The sequence below is a fragment of the Cetorhinus maximus genome, chromosome 3 (genome assembly GCF_964194155.1).
Source record: "Cetorhinus maximus chromosome 3, sCetMax3.hap1.1, whole genome shotgun sequence".
Lineage (NCBI taxonomy): Eukaryota > Metazoa > Chordata > Chondrichthyes > Lamniformes > Cetorhinidae > Cetorhinus > Cetorhinus maximus.
In genome coordinates, this window is record NC_135881.1 from 64,757,608 (window position 1) to 64,776,654 (window position 19,047).

Below are 19,047 nucleotides of genomic sequence, written 5' to 3' on the forward strand. Positions count from 1 at the left end.
TTTCCAAAAGTATATTTGAATCACACTTAGACCATAAGACATAGGAGCAGAAATTAGGCCATTCGGCCCATCGAGTCTGCTCCACCATTCAATCATGGCTGATAAGTTTCTCAACCCCATTCACCCGCCTTCGCCCCGTAACCTTTGATCCCCTTACCAATCAAGAACCTATCTATCTCGGTCTTAAATACATTCAATGACCTGGCCTCCACAGCCTTCTGTGGCAATGAATTCCATAGATTCACCACTCTCTGGCTAAAGAACCTCTACCAAGAAATTGATTTGGGTTTTACTCTTGATGGTCTGCGTGAAAATATCAACCAGGACTAAGATTTCAACATGGGCCTTTTAAATGTTCATGGCTCATCTACTAACATGGCAAGGTTGCTGAAGAACCTAGGGGAGGGGGATAGTGGAATGATCAACATCGTGCAAACAATGCTGCTGATATTGATACACTTCAAGGTAAAAACACAAATCTAATTTGGTAGTCAAATTGAAATGGTTTTTATTTTTTACAAAAGACAAATAAAGGCAATTACTTTGTTAATTATTGTAATAACAGATGCCAGAGTTAATTTAAACAATTTCTACAGTAAGTCAATTTCTTTAATTTACTGACCATGAATACTGCATAATTTGAAAAGCACTCTCTCTGAATTTTATATTGTATACAAAATTCTGAGAGCCAGAAGTAATTTTAAAAATAACAGGATTGAGCAGTGTGATCAAACATGATCATCCAGAATATGTAAAATTGTACCAGACTCACAGACAGCCAACATGGCTATCCCTCCTCATTTAGTTTTTCTAATTTTGCTTCAAATCGTCTTCTACTGGAATCCAAAATGGTAACGCCGTGTTTTTTAAAGTCATATCCAACCCTCTCTAGCTCCTCTATGCGATTTTTCAAATTGTTTGCACTGAATTCCAATATTCTTGGCTTCTTTAATAGTTGCTTAATATTAATTTCACTTTCTAGGAGACAATCGATTTTGTTGGAAAGTTTTTCGAACGAAGCATAGAACGCTGGTGGATAATCCAAAAAGAATTTCTTCACTTCCTCAGCTGTGCATCCTAATAACTGCAACTGGTCACTTATATTTTTGAAATTTCTTTTCATGTAGTCACTGGAGAGGTCCAAAACCTCAGCGCCATGCCCCTGAAGTAGTTTTATAAGTTCACTGTTGCTCAGTTTAAGTGCTTCTGTGAAAAAGTCTACATTTGTTTTTATCCTTTTAGTGCTTCTTATAAGTATGTAAGCATTCTTAGTGATAATCCGTTTGACAAAAGCGTCTGGATTCCCATCACCTAAACGGATACCAAGATCGTGCAGAAGTTTTACCATCTGCTTGTTTAGTTCCAAACTATTTGAAAATGTTCGTGGAGCAGTAGTTAAAATGCGATGCAAGTCCTTTGAGCTCAAGCCAAGAGAACAAAGAAAATTGATATTTTTTTCAAGATTTCCATTGTCACTTGAACGAAAATATGATTCTGGAGAACGCTCAATAACACTTATGACCTCAGAATCTGTCTTGAAAATGCTTCGCCACAACTGCCATTTTTCTTCAAGATGCCAATGGGAACGTGTGATGGCTCGGGGGTACCTTGAGATAATACTGGCAATGGTCGTGCAATTGGCACCCTTGCTTCTCAAGAACTCTGCTACACCCTCTTCATTGGTGACCATTTTTCTCAAGACTGCAGGCTGCCTCCTCCTGGCCATCTTAATATCCACACCCAAAACTGTCAAATTGTTCAACAAAGCTGAGTTTTCCGGCTTTTGGATTATCTCAGTTGAATCATTGTGACTAGAAGTACAGAATCCCAGTGCTGACGGAAAGTAGTTTGGTAAATCAGGAAATCTTGTTCTCCACAGATACATTTGCATTACTTGGGCTACCATTCTGGCTGCCATATCTCCACAATAACCACAGCAGATATACTACCTGGTTACAGTGTTTCAAACCTATATACATGGGAAAAAAAAAGAAATGTTATTGGTGTTAATGAAGTGAACATTTTAAAAATTGAGCTATCTGAAGTTACCATTTTATTAATGTTTTATATGAATGCCAGAAATGAGGGTTAAGAATAAAAATGGAGATCTTGAAGTTTATGCTGACATTATTAACATCACAGACTTGGAGAAATAAATGTATTATTCTTTCATAGGAAGTGAGCGTCACTTGCAAGGGTTTGGTACTCATCCCTAATTGTCCTTGAGAAGGTGGTGGTGAGGTGCCTTCTTGAACCACTGTTGTCTATTATAGGTACGCCTAAAGTGGCATTATGAAGGGAGTTCTAAAATTTTGATCCAGCAACAGTGAAGGAACCGCGATAAAGCTTCCAAGTAAGGACGGTGTTATGGCTTGGAGGAGCACCTGAAGCTGAACGTTAGGTAAATTTATGGGGATACAGTTTGTTCCACAGGGACAGAAAGAATAAACCAGGAGGGACAGTAACCATTTATGTTAGTAGTCATACTCAAAGGAGTTATACAAAGTAGAACCAGGTACAGATAAACTAGAAGCATTGTGGATTAAGTTAAATGGCATTAAGGGGTGAAACTCATTATTGGAATTTTTACCTGAAACTTTATACTCAAATAGTGTGTCAAGATTAAACACATTTGTTCTGTAACCATTTACACCTCTTCTGAAGTATCTTGTGCCTATTATTACCTTCTTTTGGCTTTTACTATCACAGATTTCTTTCCTTAATCCCTCTTTCCCTGGCTCTGTTATTGTTTAAAAAGATGAACTGTAACATCTTCCACATCTGATTAAAGGTCATAAACTTAAAACATTAACTGTTTCTTTCACCACAGATGCAGCCTTACTTGCTGAGTTTATAGGATAGAATCACAGAATGGTTACAGCATTGAAGGCCCATTGTGTCTGTGCTGGCTATCTGAAGGAACAATTCACCTAGTGCCATTCCCCACCTTCTCCCTGTAGTCCAGCACATTCTTCCTTTTCAGATAATAAGCCAATTCCTTCTTGAATACCTTGATTGAACCTGCCTCCACCACACTCTCAGACAGTGCATTCCAGATCATAACCACTCAATTCTGTTTTTATTCCAGTAAATTCATTATCACATTGATGCTGTGTGCAAATTGGCTGCAATATTTCCAACATTACAATAGTGACTACACTTCAAAAGTATTTCATTGGCTGTAAAGTGCTTGGAGATATCCGGTGGTCACGTCTGTATACTGAGATTATGCAATAAACGAAAATTCATTCGCACCCTCCCCCAACCCAGCTGATGAATCAGTGCTCCTCCATGTTGAATACCACTTGGAAAAAGCACTGAGGGTGGTAAGGGCACAGAATGTACTCTGAGTGGGAGAACTTCAAGGTCCATCATCAAGAGTGGCTCAGCAGCAGCACTACTGACCGAGTTGGCCGAGTCCTAAAGGACATAGCTGCTAGACTGGTTCTACAGCAGGTGATGAGGGATCCAGAGGGAAAGCCTACTTACCTTGTTCTCATCAACCTGCCTGTCGCAGGTGCATCTGTCCATGACAGTATTATCAGGAGTGACCACCGAACAGTCCACGTGGTGACCACATCCCATCTTCATATTAGGGACATCCTCCATCATATTGTGCAACACTATCACCGTGTTAAAAGGGGTAGGTTTAGAACAGATCTACCAACTCAAAACTGGGCATCAATGAGGTGCTGTGGGTCATCAGCAGCAGAACTGTATTTAGCCACAATCTGTAACCTCAAGGTCCAGCATATCGCCCACTCTACCTTTACCATCAAGCTGGGGATCAACCCTGGTTCAATGGAGAGTGCAGGAGAGCATACCAAGAGCAGCACAAAGCATGTCACGACAACCTGGTGAAGCAACAACACAGGACTACTTGCATGCCAAACAGAAGCAACTAACAGATCAGATCCAAGCTTTGCAGCCCTGTCACATCCAATCGTGAATGGTAGTGGACAACTAAACAACTAACTTGAGGAGGAGGAGCTCCACAAATATCCCCACCTTCAATGATGGGGGAGCCCAGCACATCAGTGCAAAAGAGAAGGCTGATGCGTTTGCAACCATCTTCAGCCAGAAGAGCCGGGTGGGTGATCCATCTCAGCTTCCACCTGAGGTCCCCAGCATCACAGATGCCAGTCTTCAGCCAATTCGATCCATTCCACATGATACTAAGAAACAGCTGGATGCATTGTATGCTGCAAAGGCTATGGGCTCCAAAAACATTCCAGACTTAGTACTGAAGACTTGTGCTCCAGAATGAACTGCACCCTTAGCTAAGCTGTTCCAGTACAGCTACAACACTGGCATTGACCCAGCAATATGGAAAACTGCTCAGGTATGTCTTGTCCACAAAAAGCAGGACAAGTCTAACCCAGCCAATTACCACTCCATCAGTCTACTCTCAATCATAAGACCATAAGACATAGGAGCAGAAATTAGGCCATTCGGCCCATCGAGTCTGCTCCGCCATTCAATCATGGCTGATAAGTTTTTCAACCCCATTCTCCCACCTTCTCCCCGTAACCTATAAGACCATAAGACACATTAAAGTGGTCATTGCCTGACTCTTGTGTGGCGCAAATGCTACTTGCCACTTGGCAGCCCAAGCCTGGATATTGTCCAGGTCTTGCTGCATTTGGACATGGACTGCTTCAGTATCTGAAGAGTCGCGAATGGTGAACATAGTGCAATCATCAGCGAACATCCCCACTTCTGACTTTATGATGTAAGGAAGGTCATTGATGAAGCAACTGAAGATGGTTGGGCCAAGGACACTACCCTGAGGAACTCCTGCAGTGATGTCCTGGAGCTGAGATGATTGACCTCCAGCAACCTAACCATCTTCCTTTGTGCTAGGTATGACTCCAACTCAGTGGAGAGTTTCCCCCTTGATTCCCATTGACTCCAGTTTTGCTAGAGCTCCTTGATGCCAGACTTGGTCAAATGCGGCCTTGATGTTAAGGGCAGTCACTCTCACCTCACCTTGGGAGTTCAGCTCTTTTCTCTTCACCCCTATATCTTGGCTTCTCCTGTCTTTTTCCCCCGCAGCACCTCTACCCTACCAGCACCCCATCTGGTAACCCCGGTTCCTCTCTCCCAACCCCTGCCCCAATCCTCGCTCTCCTCCCCCGCCCACACCCCACCTCCTCTGTCAGCTCATTTTTATCTCTCCTTTTTTTCATCCTATCACAGACCCTTGTTCTTTTTTCCCTTCCCTGCACAACCTGCCTCTGTACTTACTTATAATTTTTTACATCTTAACCTTTTTCAGTTCTGATGAAAGGTTACTGACTTGAAACACTAACTTTGTTTTCCTCTCCACAGATGCACCTGAACTCTCTCTAACTATATGAAGCATTTCGTTTTTATTTCAGATTTCAAACATCTACAGTATTTTTGCTTTTGTATAAGGATTTTAAAAATCTGCACTGAATTGAAAGCTTAACTCAAAAGAATCCATCAAAATAAATCTGTACAAAATTTGCTTGAATTTACTTTTGAAACACAGTTTACAGGGTGCTCAACTTTTCTGTTCTAGAAAAGTAATGAGACTTAAATAGGGTTTTGCGCCTTTTCTGTATTTTGGGATAGCTTTTATTTTAAAGCTACTCACTTGTTGGCTACTCCTATTAAACCATCATAATCAACAGCAAAAAGCTGCTCTCACCGTTTCTGCTTCATTTCATCTGAGATACCATAGAGAAAACGGTCCAATCCCGTTGATCAAAGCAGAATTAGTGTCAAAAATAAACAACACGTTTTCAGTTGCCAAATGCCCTTTTCACAGGTATATCAATGTGTTTGCTTCTCATATTTGCTACCAATGATTTTGGTAATTTTAAAATATACCTTTTAAAAACCAGCCAAATTTTGCAACTAATTTCTGTCATTCCTATTCACCAACTGTGAAAAGAAGTTTGGAACTGTACTCATATTTAATTCTATAATGTACATATTGTGCAAGCAAAAGCTTTCTCAGAGGCTGAGCTACATAGTATTTGAGGACAAATTAGTTTTCTATTAACAATCGATTTTTGAAATCAAAGATTTGTTAGAAGCACAGACCAGCAAATGTGTCAGAATCCATTTTTAACTGACTTTCACTAATATATTCCTGTCCATCAATAGCTTTTAAAAATTGTCCAAATGCAAAACGTCACAAATCTTTTTGGCTTAAGAAAAGCACCACAAAACAGCCAATCTGATTGATGTTTCTTTTCCCTCCACATACTCAAAATATCTGCAACTTAACACAATTCAAGGTAACACTTCATCTTTACCTTTGTCTGATGGGGCTACAGGAGCATCCACAGTTGAAAATACAACAGAGTTTAGCTTCATCAATATCTTCTTGTGTAAATTTTCCAGCTTTCGCCCAATCCACACTCCTTCGGAACGCAGATATTGTGTCGAGAGAATTTGGATCTCTGTAAAAATTTTAAAAATCAACAAAGTAATGGAAGTGATCATCGACGTGCTATTGGCATTTACTCAGCAATGAGCTAAAAAAGTGAATTAACAGCAATGAGCTAAAAAAGTGAATTAATGCCTCAGAACAACAGTATATAAATGCTACAATATTCTGTTATTTGGTAATTATTTTTCGTAGCTTGAACAGGTGCACTACCGAGAGAAACCTCTTTATAAAAAGGGAGAGAAAGACACAATTGGAGGCAAGACAGATACCAATTCTGGTATAGCTTCATCATTATTGATCTCAGTGCAAGCCGCAAAAAAAAAGCTTCATAAGCTGGAAATCTGAAACAAGAACAGAAAATGCTGTAAACACATAGGTCAGTGAGCATCTCTGGAAAGTACAGGCCAGTTAACATTTCGGCGTTGGTGGTGGTGACTCTTCTTCAAAATTGGCAGGTCAGCCCACTTGATTGAGAAATAAGTGTGGCATCTGAAAACTGTCCACACATCAGAATGAATTCACAGGCTGCCAGATTTAAAAAGTAGAGAAATCTTGCTGAAGTTAAAGCTTCATTAAAAGTGGAAAGTAAATCATGGGGGACAAAAATTTTATTTTTCGCACAGCAAATCTAAAATAGCCACAACTAAAATCTGTTTGTTTTGTAATACAGGCAGAACTCACCAGTGCACAGAAGCACATAGAGTCCCAGTTTACAGGCAGGGTGTGCAAAACAATTAAACATGGATTTCTGGAGCCTGCTCATAAGGGAACAATGGATGTTTCCGTGCACAAGTGCAACATATGCAGCATGCTGCAAATTGAGTTGGAGCATATGTCTATGTGACACACTCCCCCAATTAAATGTACCCCGAAGCTGGCTTACAAACATCACCAGTGCATCCGTCACGTACCTTACTGACAATGTGAACACTGCCTCTCCTCCAGTGACAGGAAGGCTTGTTATTGACTTTTAAGGTCAAATATATACCAAGAACAGAGAATGTGGAAATATAGAACATTTGTACTGAGAAAATGGCACATTACCATTTAGGGTGGAAACAGAGCCTACACCTGGAATCTAACCTGGCTTTTCTCTTCTTTCTGTTGCATATTTTCATTAACATTGTGTTTTTTTTTAAATCGTCAATTTGTTTCTGTAACTTAGTTTTCATCTCGGACCTCAACTCAAACACAGACTGTGTTGTGGCTCCTCCCAGCACCTATCATGAAATCAGCAAGAACTTCAATTTTCCCACTTCCACATGACCGTTTGAACAAGTTTTAACTTTTTGAGGGATTTCTATCAGGTGTAACTGGGTTTTATAACAGCGATGTGATCAATAAAACTAGATAAACAACAAAACTGGCTGTGTAAAAATAATTCTATAATCATGGAGTGATGTTAAATGATTAATAGATATGTTTAAGCTAATTTTTTAATAACTTTATTTTTTTTAAAGTTTAAGAATATTTTAGCTTCTACCTTCATCCCACATGTATGTCCCAATCTTTACAAAATGTGCCACATACACATTAAAGTTATTTTGGTACATTTAGTTTCTTCTCTGGCACCTGTGAAAATCTTTTAATGTGTTTGGCTGCTAGGCCAGCCTGATGACATAATTGCAGCATTCTATACTGAACAATCAGTGTTCAGCAGCATCAGTTACAGTACCAGTTCACAGCAATAGAGCCGAAATTCTTAGAAAAATCAGCAGCTCTCTCAGCAAGGCTTATTTGGTCAGTGGCAAATGCCTTTGCTTTGCTACTGACTGCAAAATCCAGCCTAGTGTCATCTGTAAACTTGGATTTATACCTCTTTATTCCTTCATACAAGTGGTTCAAAAAAATGGTGAAAATTTGGGGCCCCACAACACTAATTCTTGCACCCCACCAAAGAATAAAACTAACATTCCCACTCAGTCCTCTAGTTTCCAAACAATTTTCAACACATCAAAAAGGCTAACACAAATTCCATGAGCTCTCATTTATGCCAATAGTCACTCGGTTGCAACCTAATTAAATGACTTCTGGAAGTCCATATTAATAACATTCCTAGGGACTCCCTTACTTACCTTATTCGTGACCTCCTCAAAAATTCATCCACATTAGCCATGCCTGGCTATCCTCAAACTTCTGATGAAAGGTCATTGACCCAAAATTTTAACTTTCTCTCTCCACAGATGTTGCCAGACCTGTTGAGTATTCCAGCATTTTCAGTTTTTACTTCTGATTTCCACCATTTGCAGTATTTTACTTTTGCCTTAACAAAGCCATGCTGGCTGTCTTTCGTCAACTCAAATTTAAATGTTCAGTCTATCTATCCCTATGACAAATTCTTCTCACTGAAGCCAAAGCTCAGTATTAAAATATACAATAAGATAGAAAATTAGTTCCAATGTCATAAGTAATTTTAAATTACATCTTCTCAATTATAAATAATTCATTAATTGTGAAATATATAAATTAAGTTAATATCTATGTTCACGAGAAGCAGCCTTAGGTTAATGATACTTTGAAATACGCCCACTGGGTTTCATTCAATTAACCTAAATTACCTGACTGTTATTTTCTTAAATTACAGATGGAGATACACTACTCCGCCACTGAAATGAATAATTAGTGTCTAAACTTTCAGTTTGCATAGACTTTACATGACCATTCCTCCAGGCAAAGAAAAGTCTGTGCATTTAATTATAGTGCTGTTTGCAGTCCTGTTAGTTGAATTTTTCAATTGTTCTGGCACTAATAGAAGTAACTTGCAACTTTCTTCTTTAGGCAGCATTCTTTCACAACCTCAGGATTTGTCAACTAACTCTAGTACCATCTACCATGACACAAAGAGTCTACAGAAGGACATAGACAGGTAAAGTGAGTGAGCAAAAACGTGGCAGATGGAATATAATGTGGGAAAGTGTGAGGTTATGCACTTTGGCAGGAAGAATAGAGGAGCTGAATATTATTTAAATGGAGAAAGACTGAAGAAAGCTGCAGTGCAGAGGGATTTGGGATCCTCGTGCACAAATCCCAAAAAGCTAGCATATAAATTCAGCAGGTAATAGGCAAATCAAATGGAACGTTAGCCTTTATTTCAAAGGGAATGGAGTATAAAAATAGGGAAGTCTTGCTAAAACTATACAAGGCACTAATTAGACCACACCTAGAATACTGTGAACAGTTTTGGTCCCCTTATCTAAGGAGAGATATACTGCCATTGGAGGCAGTCCAGGGAAGGCTCATTAGGTGATTCTGGGGAAGGAGATCTTATGAGGTTGGGTAGGTTGGGCCTGTATTCACTAGAGTTTAGAAGAATGAGAGGCGACTTTATTGAAACATATAAGATTCTTAGCGGGCTTGACAGGGTAGATGCTGAGAGGTTGTTTCCCCTTGTGGGAGAGTCTAGGACAAGGGGGCATAATCTCAGTGTAAGGGGGGATACCCATTTAAGACAAAGGTGAGGAGGAATTTCTTCTGTCAGAGGGTAGTCAATCTGTGGAATTGTTTACCGCAGAGGGCTAAAGAGGCTGGGTCGTTAAGTATATTCAAGACTGAGATAGACAGATTTGTAATCAGTAAAGGAAACATTAAAGCATTATGGGGAAAAGGCAGGAAAGTGGAGTTGAGGATTATCAAGTCAGCTATTATCTCATTGAATGGTGGAGCAGACTCGATGGGCCGAATGGTTTATTTCTACTCCTGCATCTTATGGCCTTACAAACCTACCTATACCGGACTGGTCAACATGCACATTGGGATTCCTACAGCTCCATACGCTATAAGATTGGCCTTATCGAGTAAATAGAGACTAAGTCATTTGGTCACCGTGCAAGTTTGACATCCAAGCTATCCTGTGGGATAATGACTACCCCAATCAGATCATTGCTCAGTGTGTTGAGCATACTCACGAATGGGCTTAAGGCCATCACTTTTGCCCAGTCTACCTCAAGTTACCCTGGAAGGGCAAGGTATCACAAAAATTTGAGCAACAAGTAAAGCTAGCTGTTTCACACTGCTACTATGCAGTAGCAACACAAGTGGTATTTTCTACTAACAGGATGCTGCCATCAAGCCAAAAATACTTTGTCTAGCACACAAGTGAGGAACGTGGAATATGAATTTCAGTGCTGGTGCAATGCCAGGTACATAGGCCATACATGCCAACAACTGGCAGATCAGGTCAAACTGCAGGCAAATAGAACATGTCCAAGCATTCCATCTTTCTTTGATGAAACAAAAGCATGGGGGAAAATAGTTCTCTGGTGCATTCTCCATGGCAATGTCTCAACCAGAGTCAACTTGCAACCAATAGCACCTTTTTTTCATGTATTATAAATTGTTGCTCCCTTTGAAATTTGGCATTCTTGCATCTGTTTTTGTACTGAAAAAAATCTTGAATGCACTCAAGAAATTCACTACCTTTGAGTAATGGTGGCCATGATTGGGAATTAAATATTCCAGATTATAAAGCCTTTAGAAAGGAAAGGAAAACTGAAAGAGGAGGTGTTGCCTTATTGATTAAAATTAATATTACAAATTTAGTAATAGAGGATATAGGCAAGGGAAAGCAATCAGCAGAGATTCTATGGTTTGAATTGAGGAATAAGAGGGACTTAAAACCTGTATTGGAGTTGTCTACAAGTCTCTTGATATCAGTAATTAAGAGGCTGAATGTATTAATTCAGAGATTAGAAGGGCTTGTAGCAAATGAGGATTACTTTAATATGACTTTAATTTTAATATAGATTATCATCAACTGCTCAAAACTGCAACCGGGTAAAACTACAGATAAACAACAAGAGGTGTTCCAAGAAGATTTTAGTTTAATGTAGGACCAGTTTATATCCTGAAAAGGCAAGAGCTCTACAGAGCAAATAAAACAGCTATGGGCTGAAAAACAAGAGGTGAGGGATGACAAGCAAGAGCATGCAAAAGTGGAAAGAATACATTATCCAGAGGAATGGGAATAAAGAATAGCAAATGAAAACAAAAATAGATATAAACAGCTGCAAAAAGGAATATGGAAAGAAAATTACGAGGGATACCAAGATTAACACAAAATATTTTTACAATTACATTAGGAGGAAAAGGATAAACAATGATAACGTAAGCCCTTTAAAACACAGATAAGGGTAATACAATAAACAAAAGCAAGGAGTTAACAGACTTTGTGGCAGTCATCAGCACCATGGAACATACATGACATTCCAGAGAAACTATGAATCAAAGATTGGAACTTTAAGCAAGGAAACAGGAATAGAAAAATCAATGGCACTAAAGACTGACCAATACCAGGCACTGATGGTTTCCACAGCAGGATTTTAAAGGAAGTAGGTGAGTAAATTATAGATGCTTTAGCCATAATCTTCCAAAACTTTCTTAATTCAGGAATTCTCATTAGATTTGAAAATTTCAAATGTAACTCCATTATTTAAGAAAGGCAAGAGAGAGAAAGCAGGTAATTATAGACCTGATAGTCTAACATTGGTTGAGGATAATTGCTGGAATCTATACTTAAGGACAGTGACTGAGCTATTTTAGCTGATTAAAGAGGCCAATAAATAGCTGTCAATGTTCCAAAGAAGTCATATTATCTCTTCCTCTCTCCAGGTGCTACCAGACCTGCTGAGTTTTTCCAGTTTTTTTGTTTTTATTTCAGGTCTTCAGCATCTGCAGTATTTTGCTTTTATTGTAAATGGAAAGTATGTCAAACCAACTTAAATTGGATTTTTTTATTAAGTAACTAAAGTTATAGACAGGGCCTTATCGAAACTGATATGGTTCCGCATAATAGACTGTTAGCTAAAATTAAAGCTCAGTGAATTCAAGGCAAATTATTGAACTGATATGGAAACTGATGTGCCACAAGAATCTGTGCTGGGGCCCCAATTTTTTTTTAATTAATGACTTAGATGACACAATAGAGAGCCATATATTTATGAATGCTGATAACCCAAATATTGGTGATATAGTAAGTTGCACGGATAGTAGCATAAAATTACAAAGAGACATTGATAAAGTGAGTGAGCAAAACTGTGGCAGAAGGATTTCAATGCAGGTTTAATGTCACGTCATACATTTTGGATCACAAAAGGATAAATCCAAATTGTTGTATATTGTTGCAGTCTGTAAATAGCTGGGAACTAATTAGCTAGGAACTGAGTTTTAGGTGTAAATGTTCCAGGGCACCACATTTCACAGCTGCATTAGAGACTTATGTGAAGTGGAACAAAACCAGTTCAATCTGGTCCTTCTTTGTACCTGACAGCATAGCAAATTTAAACGAAGAGTTTCTGATCTTTCCAAGCTTAAAGTGTGATTATTAACATCTGGGAACCAAAAGACAATATCACATAGCATGCTGGTAGCAAGAGTCTCTGAGTAAGCCTAGTGCATTTTAAGTTAATTTAGTGCCGATTTGGAAAATCAACCAACATTAGTGCAAGAAGGGAAGCTTACTGAATCGTGCAAAAACAAAATATGAAATGTCAACCAGCACAACAATGAATGCACAGTTACAGCCCACAACGAATTGGGAAGCTTATGACATCAGAGGCATTTGCAAAGTTTAAACAAAAGTGCAGATTGACATTTAGTTTCCTAAAAGGCACTAGCAATGAAGAAGTCAGCTATATCCTTCTGTGGGCAGGAGATATAGGGTTAAATTTATTGAACAGCTGGGAGCTTACTGAAGAGGACAGCAAAGAAGCAGGCAAAATTTTTGAAAAATTCAGCACACATCTCCAGCCAAAATCGAATCATCAGATCTACTGGTATGAATTTCAAGGCCTAACACAGGAATTAGGTAAGCCTATTGATAACTTTGTAACAAGATTTTAAAATGCAGCCAGAAAATGTCAGTTTAAAGGACACAGATGAAAGGTTGATAGATCAACTAATTTGGGGTTTTGCAAACCCCAAAGTACAGAAAGCCCTAATTGGGAAGGATGAGCTCAAAATATCACAGAGCACACAAAACCACATGCAGGCAGATGAAGACACTGACTATCCAAACAGCTAGCCTTCAGTTAAGTGAAGAGAAAGGCAGCAGGGTTGATGCAGTGCAACAGAAACAAAAGAATGTACAACAAACAGGGAAAGTCGTGCAGGATCTGTGGACAACCACATGAATTCACAGGCAGAAGGAAATGTCCCGCGTATGGATCAATCTGCAGAGCTTATGCCAATCATTGGGCAAAGATGTGCAGAACAAAGAGAGATAGGTGGTAGATGAGACATCAGAGCCAGGGCAACAGAGAAAACAGACAGGAAAAGAAACATACCCTGGATGATGGTGAGTCAGAACCCAATAGACATAGAAACAATACAACTGCATGAAATGGCTGGTTGCAACAATTCCCAGACAAAAAAATTCACACAACCATTCAGACCAGGAAGAGGGCGAGATAAAAGCCCACAATGATAAATCTGAAAGCAAAGACTGATACCAGAGCTCAGAATATCAACCTCAGACTATACCAGAAGATCTTTCCTGAAAATTTGGAAGAAAATGATTATCCAAAGAAAGATGTTCAGAAACTGTGCTAACAGCATATGGGGGAAACAGATTCGACAGCTAGAACAACCCAAATCAGAGTGTCACAAAGGAAAGGATGTTAACTATGTGTTCTACATCATTGAAACAGATGGTCCTGCTATCCTGGGGTTGAGCAGTTGTGAAGAGCTGCAGATCATCTCAGTAAACCATGGAGGTAAAAGAGGCGACACTGAGGGTTGAAGAGAGTACACCATTGAAAAGCACCCTTTGATCAGATGCAAAGGCCACCAAGTGTAAATGTACCCAGAGTGTTTTGATGAGACTGTTGGATGCTTTGAAGATTTTGATATCACATCACTATCAACCCAGCGGTGAAACCAGTGATTCATCCCCCACATAAAGTGCCAACAGAACTACATAATCGAGACAGAAACTGTTAAGCAAATGAGAAGAAACAGAGTCCATATTCGACCTACACCAGGGCTGGAAAAACAGAAAAGACCAGCAACACCAGAAACATTAATATCCAGGGAGAACACATTAACAACTTCACCAGTAAACGAGGCAACATTTGCAACAGCAAAAACTACTCCTGCAACACCAGGGGCAACACGCACAACATCGTCCTTGCAGCGTGCCATGTCACCAAAAAGAGCAACAAATGTCAAATCTACAAGGTGAAGGTGCAACATCTTCCCACCTAAGCAATACCATGAGTAACATTTTTAGAAAAGAATACATGCTATAAAAGACTCTAAGAAGGAGTTCAATTTATTTCCAAAAGTCAATTGATAATCTTTTTTAGTTTAGAAAAGTTAATCATCTTTAATTTAGAAAATTTAACGACTGGAACAGCTACATTGCTAGAAGCATGTCGTTGTAAAGAGGGGTGTTATATATATTGTTGTATTACCTGTAAGTAGCTGGGAACTAATTGTTGTTTAAGTTTTGAAGAGGGCCACATTTCACAGCTGCACTCCAGTCCTTCTTTGGACCAGACAGCATGAAAAAATTAAGCAAAGAGCTCCTGATCTTGCCAAGTTTGAATTGAGATTATTAACATTATTTGGGAACCAAAATACAATAAGAACGTATAAAACAAGTACTTCAAAAGTGAAAAGCTAGGAATGGTGGAGATCAAAAGCGATTTAGGGGTCCATGACACTGATCACTGAAATCTAGTGTGAAGTACCAAAATAAAAGTGTAATGGAATGTTAACCTTTAACTGGAAAGCTAAAATGTAAAGGGAAGTTTTGGTAAAATTATATATAGCCCTGGTTGGACCATATTTAAGAGTACTGTGTACAGTTCTGGGCACTAAATCTCAGAAGGGCATTTTGGCCTCGAAAGGAATGCCACACATATTCACCAGAATGTTAAAGGGCTTCATGGGCTAAATTTTGAGGAACTATTACATAAACTTGTATTCCTTGGAATATAGGTTATGAGGTGATTTGATTGTGGTTTCAAGGATTTGAAAAGTGACAAGAGTATATAGAAATATCTTCCACTAGTAGGAAGGTCTAGGACAAGGAGACATAACCTTAAAATCAGGACAGAAGTTAAAAAGAATTTCTTCACACAAAGGGTGGCAGAAATGCAGAACTCTCAAACAAAAACAGTAGCTCGGCTAATTTTAAAACTGAGGTCAATGCATTTTTGATAGCATTGAGAATATGGTAGCTCAACTAATTTTAAAACTGAGGTCAATACATTTTTGATATAGCATTGAGAATGTGGAGTTAGAATACAGAACTATCATTGTGTCATTGAACAAGCTGGTGGGGCCAAATACCCTATTCTTATTATAATAAAAAGATAAAAGCAAAAAAACTGCGGATGCTGGAAATCCTATTCTTATTCCTAGGTCCCTAAAATAAGTTTGATAAATTTTTGCTCGTAATACGTTTGAACAGTTAAGCGTTTTTCTTCCACACGACTTGACCTCAGCTCACTTCTAATCTGGATTCGGGTCATTAACTTGGATCCAACATGCTTGTGGGCACGGTGTCCAAGCTGGAGAGCACCATGCAACCGGTAAAGGGGACAGAAATCCACTCACCGCCAGCAGCAGAGCCACATCTGACTGCTGCCCATAAACAGCTGCCAGAGGCTCTCCACAGCCCAGTGTTCCTGCTAGCCCCAGGCCGGGGGACACTGTGGAATTTAAAAGTTTTCAACCGCCTTGCCCTTACTGCCTGTTCTCAACCCTTCCCATTTGGACAGGGCCCAAAATTATACGCAGACTGGGTGATCACTTTGCAGAACACCTTCGGTCTGTCCGCAAGCATTACCCAGACCTCCCTGTCACTTGCCATTTCAACACTCCACCCTGCTCTCTTGCCCACATGTCTGTCCTTGGCTTGCTGCATTGTTCCAGTGAAGCTCAATGCAAACTGGAGGAACAGCACCTCATCTTCCGACTAGGCACTTTATAGCCTTCCGGGCTGAATATTGAGTTCAACCATTTTAGATCTCGGACTCACTTCTCCATCCCCACCCCCTTTCCGTTTCTTCCCCCTCCTTTTTGTTTTTTCCAATAATTTATATAGATTTTTCTTTTCCCACCTATTTCCATTATTTTTAAATGTATTTCCACCCATTGTTTATCTATACCTTTTATGCCCTTTTAGTATTATTTCACCCCACCCCCACTAGAGCTATCTGTACCTTGTCTGTCCTGCTTTCTACTCTTAATTAGCACATTCCTTTATATAATATCACCACCTTCACCACCTCTTTCACCTTTTGTCTGTGACATCTTTTGGTTATCTCCACCTATCACTGGCTGCTTGTCCCAACAACCCACCCCCTTAAACCAGCTTATATTTTACCCCATTCCTATTTTTACTTAGTTCTGTTGAAGGGTCATGAGGACTCGAAACGTCAACTGTGCTCTCCTCCGCCGATGCTGCCAGACCTGCTGAGTTTTTCCAGGTATTTCTGTTTTTGTTTCCAAAATTATACGGACCCACTTCCTACGACTGGCAGCTTGTAATGACACCGGGAACTGGAGTAATGAAAATTTCGTGTTAAAATGGCTCCGCACTGGGGGCGGGGAGGAAAACCGCTCTAATCTCGCGAGAGGGGGCGGGGAGGGAACCTGAACGCTTGAGTTTACCCGTTGCTGTGGCAACAAGGCCCCGACACCCCGACTCTCCCATCAATTCGCAGAGGGGTTAGCGGCGGATCCTCTCACTATCCGGTAACTATTATCCCCTGATTCCCGTAGAGTTAGCGGCGGATCCTCTCACTACCCGGTAACGCACCCCCGATTCCCGCAGAGTTAGTGACGGATCCTCTCACTCTCTGTTAACTATCACCCCCTGACGGATCCCCTCACTCCCCAGTAACTATCGCCCCCTAACAGATCCCCTCCCTCCTCGGTAACTAACACCCCCTGATTCCCACAGAGTTAGTGGCGGATCCCCTCAGTCCCTAGTAAGCATCGCCCCCTGATTCAGCAGAGTTGGCGGTGGATCATTTCATTCCCCAGTAACTTTCACCCTTGACGTTTCCCCTCCCTGGTAACTATCGCCCCCTGATTCCTGCAAAGCTAGCGATGGAAACCACCACATCCTTTTGGAATCTGGTTTTTATAACTAATGGGCGATCTTCAGTGCCCAAAGGATACTTATTAATTCTTGTTTGGTTTCCCTTATTGGTCCAACAAAATAGACCCACTGCCCAAGGGGAACCAGCTCTCCAGTAGCAGCATACATTTCCACTAGGATGGAGGGTTGCCGTGTCATCAATCAAAATAAATATAATCTAACAAAAGTTCCCTTTTTAAAGTGATGCAATCACACCCAAATCATAAATAAAACAAAGAAAACTTAAGACATTGAACATGAATGTTATTATCCATGTTGACAATATACTCCAGTCCCTCTGGCGTCAGTCACAGAAACCAGGTGGTGTCTAAGCACACACTCCTAACCGAAGGAAAACCAAAGGATGACACCTTAAACAAATCACACAAATTTCATAATTTGACTCCAGAATTTCATAATTTTGTCTCCAGAAGATTGGGAAGATTTATTAGACCCTGCCTCAATAGAATATGCTACAAATTTCATAGCAACCTTAGAATGACTTTCACAAACCTGGGAGCCTGTGTTGGCTCTTTAAAAAGCCTTCGGAAATAAGTTTGGTATGGCATGGGCAGTTTTATTAGGAATACAGTTTTTATTTCAAATTTGTTAAAACGGGTATAATACACATGCATGCGCATTAGTGTGTGATTTTATTTCTATTTTCAGTGTTTTCCAACAATAAAGCAAGCAACTCAATGTAGTCTCAACAAATATGAAAGTAAGTAAACATTAGTCCAGAAAAATGAATGAAGGAAGTAGTAGCATTAATTTGTTTCCAGAAGATTGGGAAGATTTATTAGACCCTGTCTCACTAGAATATGCTATAAATTTACAATTTTCAGAGAGTGATGAATTGCAAGTTGATGACAACATGGTGGCCAAGCTTAAAATATTGTCATTTAAAGGAAAGAATTTAACCTCAATTCCATCAAAATTTTATCGCTTAATAAATCTGATAGGTTTAGATATCAGCTGCAACAGCATCACATCTATTCCAGGTGAAATCGCCATATTTAGCCAAATGAGGCAGCTTCTTCTTAATAAAAATAATATTTCACACCTACCTACTGAAATTGGACAATTGATAACATTAGAAAAGCTTGATTTGAAAGAAAATCAACTAACCACTTTACCAGAAACTATAGCAAGGCTGAAGAATTTGACTGTTCTCAAACTGAACTATAATAGGATATCTGTTTTTCCACGAGCCATATGCCTTCTTCCAGAGTTAACAGAGCTTAGCCTTTCAGGAAACTCTCTTCAAAGCCTACCAATGGAGATTTCTGAGCTGAAAAACTTAAGAGAACTGACTCTGAATGATAACAAGTTAACATTTTTGCCATTGCAGTGTTTTGATTTGTCTAATCTTGAAGAACTAAGATTGTGTGGAAATCAGTTGGCTAGCCTTTCAGAGAAAATAGAGAAACTGCAGGCATTACAGATCCTGCAACTAAAGAATAATCAATTACACAGTCTTCCAAATGAACTTTCCAATTGTATAAGAATTAAACAACTTCTACTCGATGGCAAT

At 39.6% G+C, this 19,047-nt stretch overlaps 1 protein-coding gene across 5 annotated transcripts; it reads right to left on the reverse strand.

The window, feature by feature from the left end:
* Nucleotides 1-483: 483 nt before the first annotated feature.
* mterf1 (mitochondrial transcription termination factor 1) lies at nucleotides 484-16,116 on the reverse strand. Of its 5 annotated transcripts, XM_078538488.1 has the most exons (4): nucleotides 15,983-16,070; nucleotides 14,833-14,903; nucleotides 6,694-6,765; nucleotides 484-1,969 (listed from the first exon to the last, which is right to left on the reverse strand). In XM_078538488.1, exon 4 carries the CDS (start codon nucleotides 1,916-1,918, stop codon nucleotides 788-790), a length of 1,131 nt encoding a protein of 376 aa, XP_078394614.1. In that variant the 5' UTR covers nucleotides 1,919-1,969; nucleotides 6,694-6,765; nucleotides 14,833-14,903; nucleotides 15,983-16,070; the 3' UTR covers nucleotides 484-787. The 5 variants fall into 5 exon arrangements, with proteins under 5 accessions (XP_078394614.1, XP_078394615.1, XP_078394616.1 ...); XM_078538489.1 differs by lacking the exon at nucleotides 14,833-14,903 and having other exon boundaries at nucleotides 15,983-16,116; XM_078538490.1 differs by lacking the exon at nucleotides 6,694-6,765 and having other exon boundaries at nucleotides 14,833-14,906; nucleotides 15,983-16,111.
* Between the last annotated feature and the right edge of the window lie 2,931 nt (nucleotides 16,117-19,047).

Bases quoted from the DNA above. Each gene is read 5' to 3' on its own strand.
- mterf1 (XM_078538489.1), bottom strand. From the start codon at position 1,918: ATGGCAGCCAGAATGGTAGCCCAAGTAATGCAAATGTATCTGTGGAGA.